The sequence below is a fragment of the Sceloporus occidentalis genome, unplaced genomic scaffold (assembly GCF_023333645.1).
Source record: "Sceloporus occidentalis isolate IW3139 unplaced genomic scaffold, rSceOcc1.0.p SCAF_2, whole genome shotgun sequence".
Classification (NCBI taxonomy): domain Eukaryota; kingdom Metazoa; phylum Chordata; class Lepidosauria; order Squamata; family Phrynosomatidae; genus Sceloporus; species Sceloporus occidentalis.
In genome coordinates, this window is record NW_028316982.1 from 63847517 (window position 1) to 63872275 (window position 24759).

The 24759-nt window shown below is 38.9% G+C and overlaps 1 protein-coding gene across 3 annotated transcripts in view; it reads right to left on the reverse strand.

Moving 5' to 3' along the window:
• Window positions 1–24759, reverse strand: part of LOC149318479 (SH3 and PX domain-containing protein 2A-like) — a 335649-nt gene that overhangs the window by 198615 nt on the left and 112275 nt on the right. For all 3 annotated transcript variants that reach the window (XM_089509805.1, XM_089509806.1, XM_089509804.1), the window contains exons 4-5: window positions 11633–11709; window positions 1211–1302 (exon numbers count right to left, since the gene is read on the reverse strand). In XM_089509805.1, the coding sequence (XP_089365931.1) occupies window positions 1211–1302; window positions 11633–11709 (169 nt within the window). The remainder of the gene's footprint in view (window positions 1–1210; window positions 1303–11632; window positions 11710–24759) is intronic.

Here is a 24759-nt window from a genome sequence, read left to right on the forward strand (position 1 = left end):
AGATTTAGATAGAGAGAAAAATCACAAGAAAGAGTAGTTATACATTTCTCCTCTAGCTCCACTGCTCTGATCAGATTCAGAATGTCCCGTTGCTGCTTTAACATAAACACAGAATTCATCTGGCCATCCATAATATATTGTTTTTCCCTACATCTCTTGATAGCTGTTCTATGGCAACCAGCAAGCATTTTTAATACAGATGGGAACCACATGGCCTTTCTATTAGACTAGGGGTGGGCAAAGCACAATCCTACAGATGTTGCAGGACTCTGACTCCCAGAACTCCTCACCATTGGCTATGCTGGCCAAGGCTGCTGGGAGTTCATCTGATATCATCTGGGGGGTGTGCACACGAGTCTCACCTCGGAAATAGAGAGATGTTTGCAACAACCTCCTAGCAACATTAAAACTATGGGTTGATTTGATTTTGCCTATTGATGGGATAGGAGATAGGAGAAAATAAATATAGGTTATCTGTGAGGACAAAGGAACTGGAAGCCGAGATTGGTCTTAGTTTAGAGACAAAGAAAATGCTATGAAAAGGGAACACATTTATTCTACCCATTTCCATAGCTAAGAGGCAGACAAAAGGGAAGTGTCTGGCTGAGAAGATGTGCATGAGGCCACATTAATATTAGCTGTGAGGCCTCATGCTAAACTACAAATAACAGCCAAGAGATAGTGTCTATAAGCAATGCATACAATGTCATTATTAACTGGGTTTCAGAAGGACATAGGTTAGATTTCAGCTCTCTCAAATAGGATCTGCTCTTTCACTGTGACTGGTTTTGCTTTCTGCTTCCTTCTATAACATGTGCTCTTTGGAAATTGTACCCGACACAGGTAATAATCAAAGTCTTGCAAATTGCCTTTGAGCTTGAGTACTTCTGGGATGGTGGAAGATAATTAAAAGTTGATATTTAACTGGCAGGATTTCCCTCAGCTGATAAAGCTAATACTTTGATGGCTTTAATAATTCCTTGGAAGAACACAGTCCAACAAACCAACAAAGTGAAAAATTTTCTCTCTGACCTGTGATTAAACAGATGCCATACTGCCAAATTAAAGACTCATTTCTCTGAGGTGTAAAAGCTTAAAATAAAGTAACTGTACTCCTATAATGTAGATACAATAAAATATAATGACCTTTAGTTTTCTACCATACTAGCAAAATTGCAGTAGAATAGCAATGGAAAACACTGGAACTCACTCTTTTGGAGGATTTAGGTCTTCTGGTCTGGATTCAAAGAATCGAAAGACTTCATCACACTGTGAAATGTGCGGGGGAAGCTTCACCAATGCCTGTTATATAAGAAAAGAAAATCACTACAGAGACAAAATTATATAGGAAAAGTGACAAGAACAAAAAGACTCTCACCACACCATCAGCACTTTTGTTGTTGTTCCAGTTAATTCAAAGATTCTAGTAAAGAGGGAAGGGGAAAGAACTTAAAAATAGCAGTGACCAAAACCTTAAATAAAGACACAACTTAGTTTCTGCTATATCTAAGCTACCACTTGCTGTCTGGTTTAGGTGGCAGCATCCTGTGACTCTCCAGGTGTTGTTGGATAACAATTTTCATCAAACCTAACCAGCAAAATCTATGGTGAATGATGATAGGAGCTAAAGTCCAAAATCATCTGGAGAGGTATGCATCGCCTCCTGCTAAGGTAAATGTTTCTTAGGGTTAAGGATAATTCTAAACCAGAGCTAGGCTTCTTTCTGCAAACCTGACAAGGCTGTGGGAAACATATATCCTCACGTGGAGGAGTGAGCTGCTTGGGGTAGAGACATGTGTAGTTTCCATTACTGGCACTGCAAATCATTTTACTGCAGAAATGTTGGTGCTTACTGTTAGGGTCCATTCACACTATGCAGATTTAGGCTAGATGTTGGATGAGACACAGTGATCTCATCCAACAGTTTAGGGAGGTGTGTTTAGGCTTCTCTGTCAGAGGGTTCTAGTGCTTTAAAAGATAAAGGTTTCCCCTTTGACAAGGGTGTCAAATCATGTCTGATTGTCAGGGGCAGTGCTCCTCTTTGTTACTAAGCCAAGGGAATCAGGGTTGCCAAAGACAACTCTGTGATCATGTCGCCAGCATGACTGCATGGAACATTGTTACCTTCCCACTGAAGTAGTACTTATGTATCTATTTGCACTTTTACACGCTTTGAAACTGCTAGGTGGGCAGAAGCTGGGACTAGTGACAGGAGCTCACTTCGTCACATGGCACTTGGGTATCAAGCTGTCAATCTGCCAGTCTTGCAGATATCAGAGTCAGTGTCTTAACTGCTCAGCACTGCATCCCTATGAGTGCCTTATCAAACTACAAAGTCCAAGATTCCACAGGATACAGCCGCAACAGTTAAAGCAGAACCACAGCACTAAAACTGAGGTGTGAATGTGCTCTTGTGGTCTGCCACTGTATCTCATCAGTCCTACCTATCACAGCCTATGGTGAGGGAAAACAGTAACTGAATTTGTATATCTAGAAGGTCATATGTTGGCTTCTCCAGCTGTACTTGGTTATGTTGTGCCTACCACACCATTAACATCAACTAGAAACTACTATTTGGGTTCCTACTCATGCAAAGCCAGTGTGAGAAATGAAATGGTACCTGTCAACAAAAGATCCAGAAATGGTGAATTGTGCCTGGGCTTGGGCAGTTCTTGGGAAAGTTACTTTATTGGACTGTATCTCCCAAAATTCACTAGTCAGCACAGCTACAGTTAACTATAATCCAAAAAGTAAATTTTCCAAGCTATGGGTTTAAGTGATGAAGTGATGAAGTTGTATTCTGTGTATTTTTCCACCCATTTTAACCCCCAAAGGGCAAGTTATGAATCTTCCTTTCGACAGCATGTGGAAAACAAAACTAAGGAAAATGATGAATCAATTCAGCAGAAGCCTTAGAATTTTATAGCCTAAATCCAGTTGTTGCTCCCAACTAGAATATACAACTAAATCAATGGGAATTTAGCAAGTCAACACCTATGTCTACTCTAGGTGACACCAAAAGATTTTACTGAACACTTTCAACTATGTGAGACAACAATAACTCAGTTCAGTGCAAACACCTTACAAAACTATCATTAGCTGTTATAAAAGAAAGAAGGTTGCTCTTTCTAATACAAAGAAGATGAACTTGAGCTCTGTGTTTTTTTTTTAAAAAAACCAAGAACAATTGCTTTGGATCAAACGTTTTCTGTTCTTGCGCCACTATGAATTAAAGCACTTCCTTTGACATTATAATCTCATTTCCTTTGTAATTTGCTTAGAAATTACTTGTTACAAATTTAAAGTTAACTTTGAACATTTAATTCAAAGTAGCTGAAGATGGGGCAAAGTGCCTTTTGTACTTCACAATACCTCCAACCCAATTAATTTGCTTTAGATTGATGTTTTCCCTGTTGCAAAAGCACTGTAGCGCATCATCATCATCTGGGGTCTTAGTTAAGGGCTCAGCAATATGCTTTGATCATTATTCTGTGCAAAATGAAGCTATGTCAACATGACTATATCTGGCACTATGACCATTTTTTTAAAAAAAATGTTAGAAACATTCTATTGTAGTGTCTGAAGGTTGGTAGTTATTTGTTGTTTTGTGCCTCCAAATTGTTTCTGACTTATGGCACCCTATCGCAGGGTTTTCTGGGTGTGTGATGACCTGAAGCCATCCAGTGGGTATCCATGGTCGAGCAGGGAATCAAACTCTGGTCCAACGCTCAAACCACTACACTATATCAAATGGTAACACAAAATTAAATCACACATTGTCATGATATCGTTATTAAGCCAACTAAAAGGCACAAAATACATCATGCTAGCTTTCAAAGACCACTAGATTCTTCATCAGGCAAAGAGAGTAAAAAATCACGCAGGGCAAGAAGAGTGATGCTGTTAGAGTCATAGGTCTGCATCTTGTTTGAGGCATTTGCCTTATAGCTTGAGTTCAATGCAAACAGAAAGCATAGGCCATACCCCCATGGTGATAAGGTGACTGGGAACAAAATCAAGAAGAGAAATGCAATAGAAAATTCCTTTTCCATTAGCAGCAACAAAGTGCCTAAATAAATATACAGCCCTAAATGTAGAATTTTGTTAACTATTTTTCATACAAGAACAGTGAAGGGTAAAATCAAATTACCAGGCGTGTTCTTATGTGTGCACTGTTGCAGTATCAAATATAGCTTGCACATTTCAGAATATTCAAGTACTGAATTCCTCAGGAAACTACAGTACCTCCCTATCTGGAATTAAGATATATTCCATGTAATGACTAGATCCAAATTTAGGCACATGCAACTAGGCTGATGGAAGTGGCCTTCCTCAAACAATATTCCCCATGGCACCTCCTTTACCCTTTAGGGAGCCCTGGTACTGCAGTAGTTAAATGCCTATACTGCAGCCATTCACAGTTACAAGGTTGTGAGTTTGATCCCAGGGCTCCAGGGTCGACTCAGCCTGGCACCCTTCTGTAGATCACTAAAATGAGTTCCTAACATGTTGGGGGCAATTAGCATACACATTGTAAACCACTTAGAGCAGAAGTTCCCAACCTTTTTGACTTGCAGAGCCCTTTTCAGAATCAGTTTCTATGACAGTGCCCCTAAGAAGCCTCCCCTATGTCTTATGAGTTAATGGTGTTTAGGAGTAGAGTTATGGGGGTGGGGGAGGAGAGGGTTAGGGTTTGGTGTAAGAGCACATGGAGCCCTAAGCGCACCTCAGAGCATAGATTGGGAACCACTGGCTTAGGGAGTGCTTCAGTGCACAGATAAGCAATATAGAAATGTCCTTGCTACTGTCCTTGCTACTGTCCCTCAAATGTTACACAGTGGCTCAGGGATCTCTGTTTAAGAAGATTACTGCACACAGTTCTTTTACATTAGGAAATCAGCATCTTTGGGAATAATCATCATATAATAGAGCCTCCATAGCTCCCCTGTCCCTGACCAATCCATTTTCATTGACAAGGGAAACCAATGATTGAAGTGTCACTGCTGGGGTAATTGCGCAATTACCAGTCACATAGTGTCCTCCCTCCTGTCACCCCCTCACTATCCTGAAGTACTCTGTTTACCTTTATTTATTTTTTCTATTTATTTATTTTTCTTTTCTTCTACTTTTTAAGACTTCAATCTGGCAGCAGAGCTCCAGAATTGTGCGAAAAAGTTATTTTTAAAAATCCGTAAAGGCATAAGGAAGGGAGGCATAAGGAAGGGAGGTGGGGTTAAGCAAGAGGTCAGAAAAAGAGTGCAATGGGAGCAGCAGCCCTGATTGTGCAACTGAGAGAGGTGCAATGATGGTTCTCTTGAAAGCAGTATGTTGGCATTTTATTTTTACTAGCATGACTGCTGCAAGAACGGGACTCATGCGGAAGAGTCCTAAGTGGAAGCTGTCATTGGACAACCCATATTTTCTCTTCTCTTGGCCTTCTCCCCCTTTTTTCTCCACATTATGCCTTCTACTTACACCTGCATCTCTAGCCCAATTTACTGAGTCACACACGTTGAGAGATTTTATGATTCAGAAGTCATAAGATTCATTTAGATAACTACAAAAGGCTTATTTGTCCCTCATTTATGGAAGGCATCTTCCATAAGCAGAGCTCTTCTAACCATGGAAAGCAGATTCACGAAATCAATACAAAAAGTGAGACATCTTGTTTCCCTCCAATTTCAGTGGGAAAGAACAATTGTCAGAGGCACTGACAAGTGAGTCAGATCCAGTAAAACGAACAGAGCCTTAAAGAGTAGCTAATTTCATGGAAACAATCTGCAAAAGTTTGTGCTATTTGTTAGTCTAAGAGGCCACAAGATTCTTTGTTGTTTTTAATGGGATATAAGAACAACAATCTGAATGAAGTCCAGTGTGAATGGTTATTCATTAGGACAAATGACTGTGGCAGTTTGTGACATTAGAGGCAGCCCTCTGTCTTCACATCACTTATTGTATTGACTAATACACAGGGCTCTTTCACACAGAGGAGGCAAGCGTTATTAACTAATGACATGTCCACTACAGTTTATGCACGGGACATGAACAGGAGAAGCACATGAGGGTTAATCACGTTTTAATGACGCTTGCCTCCCATGTGAAAGATTCCACAGTTGCTGGACTTCGTACCCAGAATATTGGGAAACCTCGTATTTGATGGTGTCAGAACACTGTTTCAATTAAAAGGAAAGGGGAAAAAAGCTGTGTTGGAAGAGAAGAAATTAATGCAATACATGAGAGAACAGAAAGAATCTGCTGTCTGGTCTATGTGATGGTGAGCATACTGTTATTGTTAGGAAATATAAAACCAATTTGTACTTGTTGACTTTCTTCACAAGAACAAAAACAGAGTGAAAGGAAAGATGACTGTGACTACAGCTCAGCACTTAGGTTTTCCCACAAGGAAGAAGACACTGGATTAAAGAGCTTTAGTTTGTCCAAACAAGGCTCTTTTGATATTTGTTTGCCTACTTATTAAATTTATGTCACTTCTTTCTCATTAAGTCAGTGCCCAAAGCAGTTAAAAATGAAATACAAATAAATACATTTATAGTGTAAAATTAAATACCATGAGAAAGAAATGGGAGGGGGGGACACTTTACAATACAGATATATTACTATGAATCATAGAATTGGAAGAGACCACAAGGGGCATCCAGTCCAACCCTCTACCATGCAGGAAAACACAGTCAAAGCACTCCCAACAGATGGCCATCCAGTACTCTTGGGTATGAGCGTATAAAAAATGGAATGGGCAGACTAACACAACATACCTCCTGATCCCTTAGGATGGGCAAACAAGGGAATTATTTGGGCAAATCTGGATTGTAAACATACCCCATCATTAAGTTTAAGACACACTGCACACACACTTAGTGGGGCTTCATTTGTCTACAGCAGTAGAGAATCTTACTGAATAATTAAATGCTCCTAGTATGGCAAGCCTATGAAGAAGAAGCTCTTTATTTTGAATGCTATACAGCTGCTAAAACGAAAGAAGAAAGCTGCTTCAGATGGAGAGGCCCTGGAAGAGTTCAATTCACACAAAAAACTATGCCAAGTCTGCTAAGTCTGAAAATCATCCCGGGTGATAAATTCCAGTGGGCAAGCAACATTTATAAGCGTGGCTCGCACCATCTTTCTGATTACCAGCAAAACATTCAGGTGTCTGTTGTTTATGTGTATACATGAAAAGACACATCCCCATTCCCTCACTTTGCATCTTAAAAGACATCCATGCCTGTGCCAGCAAGAGACAAATTATTGGAGCACAGCTGTTTACTTTAGCTGCTGCATAGCATTGAAACCTCATACAGCCCTTGGGAGGTCTGCTCAACAGAGGTAGCATGAACACATCTCATTATTGACTTTAAAAATTTCCACAAAGCAGTCACCTATATACCAGTCTTCTCCAGCCTGCTGCCCCCCAGATGCAGCGGGCTACAACTCCCACCATGCCCAGCTAGAAGAGGCATTCTGGCTGGAGATAATAGGAGCTGTAGTTCAACAGATCCAGAGGGTACCAGACTGAAGAAGTGGCTTACACAGCCTGATTTTAAAATGATGTTTGCCATAATACTTCCCTTTGCAAAACTTTGGGAAAACCTACATTTCTTCTTCATACTGGAGAAAATAAATCTAAATCTAAGTAATCTATAGATCTGTATCTCTATCTCTATCTATCTAATCTCCCCACCCAAATCTGCTTTATGTACAAAGCAATCATGAAAAAATAATTTAGCCTCTGTCAAATTTGGCCCGTGACAAATGTTAAGCAGTGTTACAAAACCATGTGTGTTTAAGACAGAGATCTATTGGTTGCAATAACACCAAATTGAAGATTTTTTTAAAAATTCTATGCAATTACATTTTTACATACTTCATAATCTGACTGTAATCTAAAACCATTTTGTTGTATATAAACATAAATGGCATGACACAGGCTCTAGAATATGTACCTTTGAAACCTGAGAACACAGTGATGTGGTTAAGAGTGCCAAACTTGAGTTGCATCCCTGGTGCTCATTGCTCTAACTTTACCTGCATCCCTGAACTTCTTTGGTCTAAATGTCTCTCAGCTATTTGACAAACTGCTGTGTATGTGTGGGGGTGGTAGATGTTTTTGTGTGCCTTCAGCTATCAATTTATAGCAACCCCATGAATTTCATAGGGTTTCCTTAGGCAAAAAAAATACTCAAGCGTGTTTTTGTCAGTTCCTGCCTCTGAAATATAGCCCACAACACCTGGTATTTGTTGGTGGTGACTAAATTGAGGTTGTTATATTTTGGGCATATATAACCTTGAGAGGAAGGGACTCACTAGAAAAGACTATAATGATTCATAAAGTTGAGGGCAATCGGGGGGGGAGGGGGGAAGGAAGACCACATTCAAATGAGTTGCTTTTTTCCTATTTCAAATGAGTTATTTTTTTCCTCTATCAGCTTTCTTCACTGTCTTGCTTTCACCACAATACATCAAAATAGGAAATACTATGGCATGGACAATCCTAACTTCAGGATCTTATCCAGTTCCTTCATAGCTTCTAAGTCTTAGACGTCTTCTGATTTCTTGTCTCTACTTTGATTTATGTTTGAGCCCAAGTGTGGAAAATCTTCAACTATTTCAATCTATTCATCATCTCCTTTAAAATTATATAAAACGACAATGATTCATAAGAAAGGTCCATAAAAATGTAACTGAATAGGTTGTACAATGAGATCTCATCCTTTAAGACAGGCTTTCCCAACCTGACAGTTTCTACTTTTTACTTTTGACAAGCCCATAACAAAATGTATTTCTAAGACCACATGTGACAAATCTCATACAGTACATTTGTTTCTAAATCCCCTGGTCTGCCCTGGAAGCTGTCAGGTAACTAACAAGTGAATGAATGATAATGGGACCAATGAACCAATCTAATTTATTAGTCCTGCTGGTAATTATTAACATCACCCCTTTTCTAATGTCTGGTATAATTAAATTAATTTTCAAACGTAATGTTCCAAGATCTGGACAAAATATGCATTCATTTTGGGCCCAACCTTGCAAAGCTCCCAGCTTATTTTAATCACATTACAGAATAGATCTGAGTGAAAGAGGAGAGAAGAAGAGAGATGTGGAGAGAAAATAACTTTTGCTAGTTTTTCAGTAGATATTTTAAGTGTGTTTCTCAACTTTAATGTAAAATGTCAAGCTTTGCTCATGGGTAAAACTTCTCTGCTTTCAGCTATTTGCTCAAAGATGTAACATGGAACTCTATTTCTCACATGAGCTAAAAGAGAAGTGCAGAGTCTGGAAGAATTAGAGAAAATAGTGACTTGGACCTTGAGTTAACAACTATCCTTGAGTTACAATTGGAGGAGAAGGAGGGCCCTTTTGCATTGGCCCCTTTAGAAATCCACAAGGAGACCATTTTAACAAAAACTGGGTGGAGGAGGCTGTAGACTTCATTCAGAGAATCCTAATTTTTATCTCACAAATTGAACATTGCTGCCAACTGGCCAGAATTTGTGGTGGGAAGAGGGACGCCATGCTAGTTTGCTCCTGAACATTTAAAAGGGTCTTGATCTGCAGAAATGATTAGATGAAACTGTTAATGATAAGCAGCTTAACATTATCACTTACATGTTGCTTTAGATCAAATTGTTGTTAGAGAAACTACTGAAGGGGCTAGTTCAAATCTAGTACCTTAGGAAAGCATTGTTTGCTTTCACAGAGCATCCCAGGTAAAAATATAACCACGGAAAATCCAGTTAATGGACATTGGCATAAACATATTCCACATATCCAGGTTCTAGGGATCAATCGGAACATCCAGCAGACAAAGGATTGCTGCCTTTCAAAGCTGCTGTAGGTGAAACCGCCCTAACAATCCTGTATATGCATTATACATTCATCTTTTCCAACCACTGCATGGATTTTCCAGCTCAAGCTGTAGCTTGAACTTTGCCCCATATTGATTAGACAATAAAAAGAGACTGATTCCACTAAAATGGTGTATTCTGGCAATTTCCACGGACTGAGAAAGTAAGCAATGCTAAGATGAATACTAATTTTGATTGTCATTGTTTGCTTTATCATTGTAGCCAACACTGATATAAGAATTTTTCAAACATTTATTTCTCATACTTCGCCAGTAAGGATCTGTTGGCTTTTCAAATTAATTGCCTCTCAGATAAGTAACCAGCTTCTGGTTTCTAGGGGTCATAGGTGGCCCTTCCAACCTTGGAGTGAATTCCTGTCTTCTGAGCAACTTGTCTGTTCAGTGAACCCATGACATTATTACTTATGCACATGTTTTAGCCAGTTCCTGACTGAACGATTAATGTGAAGGATACAATGTGAGTCCATGATTATGGACAGACATTAGGCCTTGACGTAACAGACAGTGCATTGATTGTTACACAGGAGACTTGATCTCATAAGATAAGATTTTAGTTCCGTTTCCTCCGCCAAAGGGTTCCAGAATTAATGGTTCTTTTCTTGTTCCCTCAGACTCCTAAAATCTGATGCAAGCCATTATCAATATATTCAAGAGCGTTGTTTCCTCTATACCAAAAATGCTGAACTAATTTTAGAAAATATATCAAGATTCCCATGAGTCAACAACTATACTGCAAGTGTCATATCATTGCTTCCGCATTACTATATGCAGCGGGTCACTCATAAGACCGCTTAATGGAGACTGGTTAATTCATAATATTATTAAATTAAACCTTTCTTCATCTTAAAATTAAGAGTGTAAATGGATAGGAGTTTTAAATATGATTCTAAAAAAGTATTAATCTAATATGTCCTTATAGTTTTGAGAACACATACCAGTTATTCAGGGCTGACAAATCTTATCAAAGGATTGTGCTGGATTAATTTTAAGCTTGTATGTATCCCAAATAACAGCATGGTTACTCCCAAGTAAGTTCTATTCAATTCACTGGTGTATATAGGGTCAACAGAAGCAAAATCTTGTTAAGTGAAAGAAACTGTTCATGTGTATAGGATGGTAGGGCTTTGTAACTTCTGTTCATATGCTGCACCTTTGTTGAAAGTAGCAGGCTTCACCTTTACAGAAAAAATATTCAAGGAGGCATTAAATGAATTATGATGAACATAGGTTTCCTCTTTGGTCTTTAACCAAGGAAGTTTCCATGAATCCAACGTGGACTAAGGGCCCAAACAGACAGGCCAAAATAAAGCTGCTTCAGGTAACTTTGGAGGTATGCTGTTTAAATGATGCATGTTTCCTAAAAGGCCGGAAGCTGTGCCAAAGCCAGGCTCCAGTCCTTAGTGCAGCTTAGCTTTGGTGCAGCTTCTGGCTTCTTAAGATGCATGCGTCATTTAAACAGTATACCTCCAAAGTGACCTGAAGCAGCTTTATTTTGGCATGTCTGTTCGGGCCCTAAGTTTCTTAAATGTATTCCACAGTAAGACAAAAGAAAAAATGACATAGATGCTAGCTAAGCTTTAAAGGTAACATGTAGCTTATCCCTTAGAATACCGTTCTTGCCAGAAAATCTGTCAGTGGTGGCTGGGTTCTTTCATGTTAGTAAGGCTAGCCTTGTTCCCTCATAAATCTTTGCCTGACCATCCCACATTGTATTTTGTCTATTATCTGTCTTCTAAGAAGAATTCTTACCCTGCAGTAGTCATCAATAGGCCTTAGTCTCTTCACAGCTACATCTCGAATGTGACTTCTTCGGAACAGGATTTTACCTGGGGAAAAAAGATGAAGAGACTGAGCGTGACATGTACTGCTTGTCCATTTCAAATGCTGTCTTCACTTATATATTTGAAGAAACTGTTTTTTGAAACAATACAGAAAGAGACCCTTTCAAAATGTCAGAAGGCTATGGATATTGTAATTGTCTGCACTTTTCTGACCTGGTTCTGCAACCAACAAGCAAAATCAAGGGATAAGTCTAAAACTGGGTAGTAAAATCAAAAGGTCAGTTTTTCTAGTCGGGATGTAAAACTGACCAGAAAAAAGTCAGGATTTACAGCCTCACTGTCACCACATCTACTCAGAATTAAAGACGCAATTCCCTTACATTGTGCTGTGGGTAAAAGAGGACTTTAAACACAGAAACACTCTCCAAAGTGCCAAAATGGGTCTGAAGCAAGAGATATGGTGCAATCGGGGTGGAGGTCAGGAAAGGGAAAGAGACAGTTATGTTGAATCCATTTGAAACATGGAGAGATGGACTTTAAAGCAACAAAAAGATGATGCCTCTGAACATGTTCAAATTGCCTTCTCCCTTCCCAATGAATAAACAGGGATTGTTACACACTACACAATTATAGCACTATGATTCCACTTTAACTGCCATCCAATGGAATCCTAGGGCTCATAGGTTAGTGAGGCAGTAGAACACTCTGGCTGAGATTTCTAAATACCTCTCTCTAAATAAAATCCCTAGACTTCATACGACAGAACCATGGCAGAGGAAGAGGGATCACAACACTATAAATGTGGATTGTAAAAGGGCCCCAGAACCTGGGCCATTCAAGTAAGTTGGTGCAGTCTTAATTCTTCTAAGTAAAACTGCACTAAGTTCTTTGAACATCTGTTTACATTTAGCATCCTTACATCCTTCCTGATTTGATTCTTCAAGTACAGCAAGGGCTGAATGGAAAATTAGAGTTGGCACTCCCTAACCATGGATTTTTTATCCACAGATTAAAGCATCCAAGGCTTGAAAGTAATAAAAAAAATAAATTCCAAAAATCAAACCTTAATTTTGCCATTTTATATAAGGGACACCATTTTACTATACCATAGCATTTAATGGGACATGAGCATCCATCTATTTTGGTATCCACAGGGAATCCCTGAATCAAACACCAGTGGATACCAAGGGCCTGCTATACTTTGCACTTGTCACATAGTACTGCACTGTAGGATGCGCATAGCTACTGGAAGGACCAGAACACCACTCCTCCTGCCAAATCATTGGTTAATGTTGGCTGCTTTGGAAAAAGTGATTCCTTGTTTCCTGGATAAGGAAGGTGACTCCTGGGCCTTCAGTAACTGACATACATAACAGGATGTCAGTTTAATAGGAACTGGAAGTTAGAACTTGTAAAACTAAGTGACAGTCAATGTAATTTCCTCTAGTGTTACATAGTTTCTTAGACCTAAAAATATCTGGATGTTTTGTCCATAAACAAGAATACTTCCCCAAGGGTAGGAACATTTCTCTGCCTGTTCTCGTAGCTCTAGACACATCAAGGAAAGAAAAGCCTAACAACAAATAAGTAAAAACTAGAAAAAAAACAACATTTTCCTCTAATAATCCAGCAGGTGTTTCATGACGCTTCTCCAAAATGGTGCCACCAGAGTCAACTCAAGACATTTTGTGGGCCTGAGGCAGACTAACAAATGTTACTACAGCCCACCCACCTTACTGACAGTGCACAGGCAAAGTATCCCATCTCTAGCAATGAAAATAAAGTTATAACAAATAAAATAATTAATCATTTGGTTCCCTTTCATTACACCCCAAGTTTGCTGCCTGACGTGTTCCCTTCATGCTTCCTAGTGGTAGGACCAGCCCTCTGTACTAGTTGGCTACTAGGCAAGGTGGGTTTGGGAATTTCACAATCTCTCCCTTACAAAATAGGAGGCTACCCAGCAATTGGGCCTGCTTCCTAGAACCACAGGAACAGATACATACTACTACTATGTTCTGTTTCCATTCATACATAGGGCTGCCATAATTGTCCACTTTTACCAGGGACAAAATGTAGGACAAATTCAAGACCAAACTGCAGGGCAACTGCAGGACAAAACTCAGCTCAAAATGTAGGACATTTAAGGTCCACCATTTTTCTTCAATGTCCTACATTTTGGGCTGAGTTTTGTCCTGCAGTTGTCCTACAGTTTGGTCTTGAATTTGTTCCACATTTTGTCCCTGGTAAAAGTGGACAATTATGGCAACCCTATTCATACAGTATGTGTTGGTTTCGCCTGCAATATGGCACTACCAGGAACTGGTAAGACTTAACTAGGGACAATAATCCTTCCTTGATGTTGTGGTATTGAAAGGTCCTGTAAAAGAATAAAGACATCCTTATTTTAGGCTTATGTATGTGTTTTAGCTAATAAGGAAGAATAAAACAGCCCTCTTAAATGGTCCAGGTCTGCTTGCCAGAGCTCTGGAAGTTTTATAAATGTGATGTAAAGAGAGAGGATTCTGAACAGTTCCCATTCTCTGGTTTCCTCATTTCCAATCCAAGCCACAAACTGAAAGCCAGACTAGTGGTAACCATATTTTAGAAAGTATAAAGCAACCAAAGGCATGGAACACATGAAAGGTCTCCTAAAATTGTAATTCTGCTTTCCTAAATAGATAGTTTACAAGGAAGGCTGGTTGCTGCCAACAGCTTCAAAGTACCATAGTAAATATGAGCCTTTAACATGAGAAACAAGGTAAGTATAATGTTATGTATGGAGTACAGCGTCAAAAATAGTAATTTTACTATTGGAAGCAAATTCATGTGCTGATTCAGGAGATGTTAAAAATCAAGTTCCCTCTGGACCCTAAGATCTATCTATTAAATATGGTGATAGATAGAGACATTAGAAGGAAATATGAAATGATATTATTATATATGGTTATGGCAGCTAGAGTGTTAACAAAATAAAAGAGTGAGAATTGCCTGGAAATAATTAATAATAATAATAATTTGTTTTATTTATATACCGCTATTCCAAAGATCATAGCGGTGAACAGCAAGTAAGCTAATTAGCAAGTAAGCTAATTTGCCCCCAGCAGTCTGGGTACTCATTTTAGCGACCTCGGAAGGATGCAAGCCTGAGTCGAGCTTGGGCCCTTTTGCTGGTCTTGAACTCGCAACCTTGTGGTTTTGAGTGAATGGCTGCAGTACAGGCATTTAACCACTGCGCCACCAGAATGGCTTTTCAAAATTTATGAATTTATGGAAATGGATAAATTAATCAAAAACAGTAATTTTTTTTAAAGGGAGGGGTGCAATCCCAGGATATGTTCCATCTTCATTAATTCTTTAAATGGCATTTAAATTATATATGTGATCATAATACACTGTGAAATAGCTCTGGAATCAGATCCCAAGAGACACTTTGTAGAAGTCACCCAAAAGGACTACTCTGGTAGTTTCTCTAAAACAACTATAAGTTGAGTACCCCTTATCTGGAAATCTGAAATACTCCAAAATCCAAAATTGTCCACATGGATGGTTGAGATAGTGACACCTTTGCTTTCTGATGCTTCAATGTACACAAAGTGTGTTTCATCCAGAAAATTATTTAAAATGTTGTGTATAAAATTACCTTCAAACTATGTGCATAAGGTGTATATGAAACATAAATTAATTTCACATTTAAACTTGTAACTCATCTTCAACATTATGTATATACAAATATTCATAATTACAAAAGAATCCATGATCCCAAACACTTCTGGTTCCAAGCATTTCTAATAAGAGATTCTCACTCTGTATTATGATTGTTTTAAACCGGTCACATAATTATTTCCCCCAAATGCTTGATCCCAATCATATTACTTGGAAGCACATCCACTGGTTTTAAGAGAATTTATTTCTTAGTCTGCGGATACCGTCAAATTAAAGGAACTGTCTAATTTTGCATAGTGACTATTTTAGAGTACTGAATTTACATATACTCATAGGATACAATTACCAATTTTCCACTAGAAAGAGAACATTTCGATATCTGAGCAGTATTTCCCCAGCGTGTTTGTGTGTGTACATGGCTTCAAGTCGTCAGTTGATTTATGGTGCCCTCATTACTTCTATAGGGTTTTATTCAGCAAGGAATACCCAGAGGTGGTTTTGTCAGTTCCTTACTCTGAAACCTAGCCAACAGTGGTATTTACTGGTGGCCTCCCATCCAAGTACAATATTCAGCAGGGCTGATCCTGCTTGGCTTCTAAGATCAAACAGGTTCTGAGCCTTTAGGGTATTCAAGCAGTACATTTCCCTAGTAGCATCTTATAATTACTCCTAGAATCCCAAAGCAAGTCAGAAAAATTTACACAGCTAAACAAAAAAATAATGCAATGCATGTCCAAGAAGGTTTACTCTGGATGGAGAAAGCAGAATTTGAAAAAAACTGAAGACTGATCAAATAATAGTGTATACAAATCAAACAGGTTTTTATGTTTCCGGAAGAATTTTTCTGAAAGCTTAAAGAAAGGTTTGTTGCTGTTGTTGTTGGGTGCTTTCAAGTCACTTCCAACTTATGGTGACCCTAAAATGAGTTTATCATGGGGTTTCTTGCCAAGATTTGCTTGGAGAGGGTTTGCCTTTGCCTTCCTCTGAGACTGAGAGAGTGTGATTTATCTAAGGTCAGCCACTGGGTTTCCATGGCTGCATGGGGATTTGAAATCTGGTCTTCCAAAGTCTTAGTCCAGCTACACTGGACTACATGCTACACTGGTACTGAGATTTAAAGACTATGCAGTTTGAGTGTAATGTGGATTTTATTTACAGTGGGCCCTCGGTATGGATACCAATGCTCAAGTCCCATTGTCCTCAGTGGTGATGTGGCCATGCAGCCATGCCACCATTGGGGACAATGGGATTTCCTCTCATGCATCCTCCCTCCCTCCTTTTCTACATCCTCAGAGACATTTCAGAAGTCCTCAAAGGAAATGATGGAGGTGGTGATGGAGGGTCAGTGAAGAGAAGAAAAAGAAGGTTGACTGGAAAGTTCTTATGCATAAATCATCCAAAGAGAGGATCAGGGAAGAATAGGTAAAGAGATGTAAGGGCTGAGTCTTACAGGAGAAGAGCTGGATAAATAAATAAATGTTGTCTTTGTGGTCTCTGTGACTCACACATTGGGTGTTATGTGGCTGCACAGTAGATCCTCGGAACTTCTAGACTATAATTGTTAGATTTTTGGCAATGAGCCTGCCCACCCTTGGCAATATCCTTCCCTATTCCTGCTGTTGCTCAGGCGTTTCTTATTTCAGCTATAGTCTATTTCTTCCATTGTACACACTTTTCCTTACATCCTCCCAGCTGTCTCTCATATACAGACACACATTCATGAGCACATGAACAATTATTCTGCAAGAGTTCGTCTGTTCTGAAGTTGTTTGAAATGTACCTAATAGATATGTTTTATTCCTATCACAGAATCTGCTTAGTACATAGATTTTGGGCTTCTGTGTATAATCCCTTTACTCAGAAGAAAGGACAAGATCTTGTTTAAAAATTTAGTGAGGACTCAGAATATTGAGTAACTTCACCTATTGCCAAACCATTTATGGTAATTTGCAGTGGCCCATCTTCAGGAAGAGATTTCTGGCCCAATTCAAATCACCTTACTAGCTGAATTCATCTTTAAGCCTTCATTAAATCATGAGGTTTCTCCTGGTTTAAAACAAAACAAAGCAAGGATTTTGCTCTTAACATCACTACAGGCATGCACGTTGCACTGAATAAATGAAACTTTTTTTAAAGTTGAAGTATCCTCTCCTTCCCCATTTTTAAAGGAAAGTTCTTTCTTTTCTTATCTGTATTCATTATTTTTAGGAAGAGATATACAACTGGAATGGAGGAACAAACATCCTTTATTCTTCTCACCATGAAATTCCTCCCATCTCTCTGCAGGAGAATGAACACTTGAGCCTCTGTTACATACACTAAAATTCGCAAATAGCCATGACAGGCAGGCTGTTTGAAGCCACTTGGCCATCAACAAGAGGGAACCAGGGGTTGGGAAGGCACAAGAGAGTGTTTTGTGGGCAGAATGGCAGTTTTATTTTTCCCATCAAAGCATGACCAATAGCCAACAAGCTGCACAGCTAAATAATTTATACCAACTAAAATGTACACTCCACAGACTTCTTTGCAGTTTTACAGGAGAGATTCAATGGCACCAGCAGATAAACAGTTCTCCCTATTTTCCTGCTGTGTGTTCACCATTTAAACCTATTTTTCAGGGAACAAGAAGTTAATTGACAAAAAGGTGTAGTGTACTGACAGAGCACATCTACAGAATGCAAATGGTGCCATGTTCAGGTCCTGATGCCTCCAGCTAGATCTGGCAAAGACCCTACCTGAGTCACCGGAGATTGCTCCTACCCAGATAGGCAAACCTCCCTCTACTTGGAACCCTCTGGTATAAACTACAACTCTTATCAGCCATGCCAGCATAGACAAAACTGTGACTGGGGATGATGTTATTTTATTTCAACATCTCTAAAAGGAGAGCTAGTGTGGTGTAGTTGTTTGAGAGCAGGGTTCAAACCTCTGGTCAGCCATGGAAACCCATTGGGTGTCCTTGGGAGCCTCTCTCAGGCTCCAAGGAAGGTAAAGGCAAACCTCTCTGAACAAATCTGGCCAAGAAAACCCCATTATAGGGTTGCTTTTGTTGAAGCAATGGAATTGAAATGGCCAAAAGCAAAAGTTACCATAAACAATCTTTCTCTATACTTGATTAAAACATAACAAAACAATGTATATAACAAAAGTATTCAAAACCAATATATACAAAAGATACAAAATGTGCCATAGTAATAATGGCAAACAGAATAACTCAAAATAGCAAATACATCAAATAATATAAACTACATTGAAGCAAGTAACACAAAATATAATGCAACAGAAAAGAGGTTAAGAGAAAAGAGTGAGTGAAAAGGGAGAGAGGGTCACAAACTAAAGCTAGCCTTCTGAAGGCTCAACAGCTGATTAGGGCAATGCTCACAGCTGAAGATCATTTCTATCTCAGTAGCTCACCATTAACCCTATAATGATCATTAACCCTATAATAAATCAAGTTATAGATCTTGTTCCTATTTCAACAGCTTTAGGGTCACCATAAGTCAGAAATGGCTTCAAGGCACACGACAACAAAACTAGAGGCTGTTGGGTTGGGGAGACTGGTGTAAATATTATTCCTATGCTTTTTTTCATGAAAGGTTACTCTGCATACTACTGTTACTAATCCAAGAAAATTAAGCATTTCCCTGGAAAGACACTTCAGCTAACAAAGGATAATCTGTCATGGAAGCCATGCCCCATGAAACTGTCACATTTCAATAGTCTTTCCCCCATGAAAGCAAAAACACTAAGAAGCTTATTCCAGGACTGCTGTTCTGGTCAATTACTTCCTCCCACCTTGAAAGGAAAAGTATCCTAAGCAAATGTGACAGTTGCAATTTCTCCTGTTTAGTTCAATGATAATGTCATTTTTTTCACTTGACAGAAAGAGGAGTACCAGGTAAACTTTCTTTCTTTCTTTCTTTCTCTCTCTCTCTCTCTCTCTCTCTCTCTCTCTCTTTCTCCTTTCTTCCTTCCTTCCTTCCTCCTCTTCTGTCTCCTTTTTTAAAAAAGGCAAATGATAAATACCACTAAACTTAGTATGGGTGTGAATTGACAAATGAAGTTTTGGAGCTAGGTAACTGTATCTGAATCCACAGATTCAGCCAAACTGGATCGGCAGCCAAACTGGACAGGATGCTAGAAAAACACTAGCCCCAAACAAGCTTCCCCTTCTTTCCAAGCAGAGCCAAAGAGAAGCAACAAATCCCCAAATACTACCTGCCTTTGTTTCCTTGGGTTCCTGCACTATGCAAAGCTGCCCATCATTTACAGAATCTTGACATCAGGAACCTCATATAGCCCTCAAAAGGTGGGCAACATTGAAGACTTGTGGTCTCTAGTTCCAGCTCCCTGGTGATGGATAGATGCCACCATCTTCACAAAGCTCATGAATTAAACACTCTCCCTTCTATCCACACATGAAGGACATGTGGGACTGAATGGATCAGAGGATCATCAAAGATACTGATCAGAGGTCCTGCCTGAAAACATCTTACCCCTCCCCCCTCTTTTTTAATAGAGCAGCCTTATTTTTAAAAATTACAAGTTAGGATATCCAAGTAATTTCCAGCCAAAGCCAGGGCCAATCTTTCTAAAGAAATTCATGAGCAAGGATATCTCAAATCTTAAAGTGACCTTGTTAAAGGCATGCTTGAGACATGTCAAAAATCTCAAAGTAGCCCATGTGTGGATCAAAGAAACTTCATAGAGAGATTAGAGTGAGACTGAGGAATTACAGTCCATTAGGAAGATTCAGAATTGAAATGAAATAACTGAGTCTTACCATTCTGGATGTATTAATTGATTTACCCAGTGTCAAGATGTTTGTATTATCAGCAACAGTTTGTGAATGGACAGTGTTAAGATTGACAATGTACTTTCTGCATTAAATTCCACTCTGACCACACTATCTTCACTCTTACCCACAACTATATACCTCCGAAATTCTTCATGCAGAAAGTGGGCGATAAACCTTCCACACATTTGATGAAGCAGGTTACATTCCACAAAAGTTGATGCTACATTCCACAAAAGTTGATGCTACAATACATTTGTTAATCTTTAAATTGACATGCTTTTGCTGCAGCAGCCTATTGTGGTTGCCTCTTGAAAGAGATTTTGTTACCATTTGAGATATTTTGTGCTAATAGTTTTTTTTAGTAGTACTTTAAGTTAATATGTTATAAGCCACCTTGGGTCCTCTGCTAGGAAGAAAAGCGAGATATAAATAAAATAACAAAATAAATAAAATAGCATGGCATCATCCTATGGAATTGTGGGGTCTGTAGTTTAGTGAGGCACTACAACTCTCTGTCTTAGAGTTCTAGAGCTCTCCCCTAAACTGCTAATCCCGTAAGATGGAAACATGGCATTAAAATGGAATCATAGTGCTATAATTGTGTAATGTGAAAGGGGCCCTTTATTTTATTATATTATATTTTATATCCTGCTTTCTCCCCAAAATTGAGACTCAGCGCAGCTCACAATTTGAAAGAAAATACAGATAAAAACATACAAAAAGTGGACATTAAAACAGAATTAAACTATTACAGTATTAAAACACATCACACATTAAAAGAATAAAAAGATAAGGCAGTTAAAAAGATAAAACTCCCCATGACTGCCAAGTGATTTGCAATAACAATGTCATTGTCAAGGAAATGCAACATGGGACATGCAGTTATAGAAATAAAATATGTATGTGAGAGTCAGAATGACTAAGCATGAACAATTAAGAAATCACACAGGTGTAAAGGATGATATAATTTAGAAGTCTTGGGAGCCAAGGACAAAATTAAGGAATGTACATTGGTAACACCTGAGACTTGTTACATGTACAAGGTGATCAGATGATGTTCATGGGTTGGACTTGAGTATGGGATGAACAAAAGTCAACCAATCATTGTGAATGTACACACCCACTGGGTGGTAATTGTCTAGTGGGTGGTAACAAACATTTACTATGATAATTGCCAGTTTTGCTAATGTAACTTTTGGGTAGTTGAGGAGTATTGGTAGAGTGTAGAGATATTGTGGATTGTTGGGCATATAGAGATAGTAACTGTATATAGTAGAATAAAGTAGATCTTTTATCTAAGACTACTGAGTTGTGTTGGTGTCTTGAGTGAAGATACAAGAACCAGCAGAATCCTGATGGTGTTTGGAGACATCTGAAGAAGAAGAGTGAGAAGGCTTGGAGAAGATTGTCAGGGTCTTCAGCCTATTCTCAGAAAACTCTGCTGCTTTGGGAGAAAGCAATAACCACTGACCAAAGCTGGTCAGCTCAGCTTCATTAACAAGGTGGTGAGTTACAGCCTGAGGTGAAGAGCAACAACTCCCATCATCCCTGACAGTCATAAGGTTAGAAACTAAAATAGCAAATTTATTCCCATATCTAATATAGGTAGATATGAAAAAGAGGATCTGCATATTGAAAAATTAACAGAGGATAAAGTCTTTTGAAGAAAAGTCCTAGACCAGAAAGAGACATTGTGCCCTTCATTCAAAATTGTGCCTATAATTTAATGCAATTGCTATTTTAAAATACTATCTCAAGAAGCATTTTTAAAAAAGGATTTTGCTTCACTCCTTTTAACTGCAGCAAAACCAGCTTGCAGCCAATGCCAGTTAGAACACAAAATAAAGCAAGAAAGGCTGCTAATATAATTATCTTCTTATTGCTATTTCAGGAGACACAGATGGGGCTGGTAACAGGATCCCTTATTCCATAATTTATGAGTACATGTGTCTCAAACAATTTTCCACTAGGGATATTAATCGCATCCTGTCCATTTTGAAGAAAATCCCCTCTCGGTTTTATTTAGAACTAGTATGTTGAACACAGTGATCATCACAATTCCTCAAGATTGCAACTCTAAGAAACCTCCTTTCTCCTTTATTCATTCATTCATTGAGTTTTTGTACCACTTTGCATTTTAAAACAACCTCAAACCAGTTTATAAGTAATCCAATAAAACCAACAGATAAAACATGTAAAAAGAATAAAACAATAGAAACACTAACATCCATTCAAAAAGTTTCATTGCAGACCATAATTACTTGTGAAGAAATCCTTTTCTTCATGCTGCTGTGTTCTTTCATTAACATAGTTGGGCTGTATCCTGCATATCAGAGGTGGGCAAAACGCTGTTGTATTGCAACTCCTATCAGTTCTAGAATGCATAGCCAGTGGTAAGGAGTGCTGGGAACTGTAGTCCTGCAGCATCTGGGGAGATGCACTTTGCCAACACTGCTATATAAAACTTGTGGGAAGACAATGGACTAAGACTTGCTTCCACCTAAATCTGGATAAGATCATCCTCCTGGGTGCTTCCAGATCCCAGCTCCTCCTAGTTATCACAAGCAAGTTAAACTGTAATCTCAGTTTTGCTCATAGTTGCTGTATCATTATCCTGATTCTGCCAGTATTTTTTGAATAGAATCCATCAGAAATGGGAGGATCTGGCAAAGTTGTCATCCAGAATCAGGGACCTGGAGAGCCAGCATGATGTAGTGGTTTGAGCATTGGACTACAACCCTGGAGACCACAGTTCTATTCCCCACTTAGACATGGAAATCCACTGGGTGATCTTGGATCAGCCACACAGTCTCAGCCCCAGAAAATCCTGTGATAGGTTGCCTTATAGTTCCCATAAGTTAGAAATGACTTGAAGGCACATAACAAGTTTTAGGGGGGGCTTTCATTACAATGTGTAATTACATTACTTTTCATTACAAGGAAATGGGACCATATGAACTCACTGCCAGGAGGGGTTAAGATGCCAATTCTTACGATCATAAGGTTGGCAGATGCTGGGACTGGTGACGGGAGCTCACACCATCACATGGCACGCCTATAATCAATTACGACTGGACATTCATGTCAAGGGGAAACCTTTACCTTTTAAAAAATTTCAACACAAATTCTATCCAAGTTCACTAGGAAATAATAATATGGAGGGGGGAATCTGAAGGGAAAGCATCATGGAAAAGTTACATATGTTGGGATATACTCAATTTCATTACCATGTAAACAGAAGCAGAGTGTGGCCTTTAAGCAACATATCTATGAATAGCAACTGAGTCCAAATATTGAGCCCCCATTAAGAGTCACATAGAGATACTACTATCAAAAACACTACTGGTTTCCTTTGGTGCATCTCTTTGAGGAAATCACATACTCATTTTGCTTTCCTTTAATGTTAAGGAAATCTCTTGTCATTTCAACTACAGTGTTGCTGCTTTTGGAAGCTGAGAAACCTTCTGGTGAAAGTTGTCTCAATAAAATACCAAGTAGACGGGACCATATGAACTCACTGCCAGGACAGCTGTCATTCACTTTATTTTAAATATATAGTAACGTCCCCCTATATAACTATTTAAGAACTGTGTTTTGTTTGATGAGTGCAATTTAACAGCTGGAACTGCAAATCTGACAGCAGGTGCAGAGATTTTAATTTTTAAAAAGCTCTTCCAAAGCCTCATATGTGTATATGTGCCTTGAAGTCACCTGTCGACTTATGACAACCCCATGAATTTCGTAGGTCTTTCTTAGACAAGGAACAGTCAGAGGTGACTTTCCCAGTTTCTTCCTCTGAAACATATCTTACAACACGTGGTATTCATTGGTGGTTTCCCATCCAAATACAGTACTAACCAAGGCTGTCTCAATCCACTACCTCAAATGTAATATTTGAGGAATTGGATTGATATCCACAAAAACACATCCAATCCCTCCCTTTCCTTTTTCATTCATCCTCATCTCTCTCTCTCTCTCCCCCTCTCTGTGACCACACACCTTCAAGTCATCTGCTGACTTATGGCAACCCCATGAATTCCATAGGTCGGTCTTAGGCAAGGAATACAGTACTTGCCTAAGAAATACACAGAGTATTTCTAATTCTTAGAAGTGACTTTTCCGGCTCCTTCCTCTGAAATATATCCTACAGCACATGGTATTCACTGGTGGATTCCCATCCAAGTACTAACCAGGGTTGACTCTGCTTAGCTCCCAAGATCAGACAGGATCTGGTGCCTTTCAGGGTTTAGCCCCCCTCCCCCCAAAAAGCCTCACAGAAGGTATCTAAAGTTTAGTGGGTTGAAATTACTAAAAAAAGAAGAAGAATATTTTGCTGGCACATAAATGCTGGCACTTCTTAATCATTGTTAAAAGTCCCTGTCCCTCCAGATTACTTACACAGGTACACCAGTTTTTTTAATCGAGCAGTTTTTCTAAATAGGCCTTTAAAGTGTGAAGAACTGGAGTAACCACTCTTTAGCAAAAAATAAATAAATAATAAAAATACCCTTGTCTTTAGAAAAGTTACAATATGATTTAATCAAAGTTTGGCCTGCTAAAGTTTCAGATTCAGCATTGATCTAGACATTTAATTGCACAGAAGGTTTTCTATCATTCTTGAAAAGCAGCAG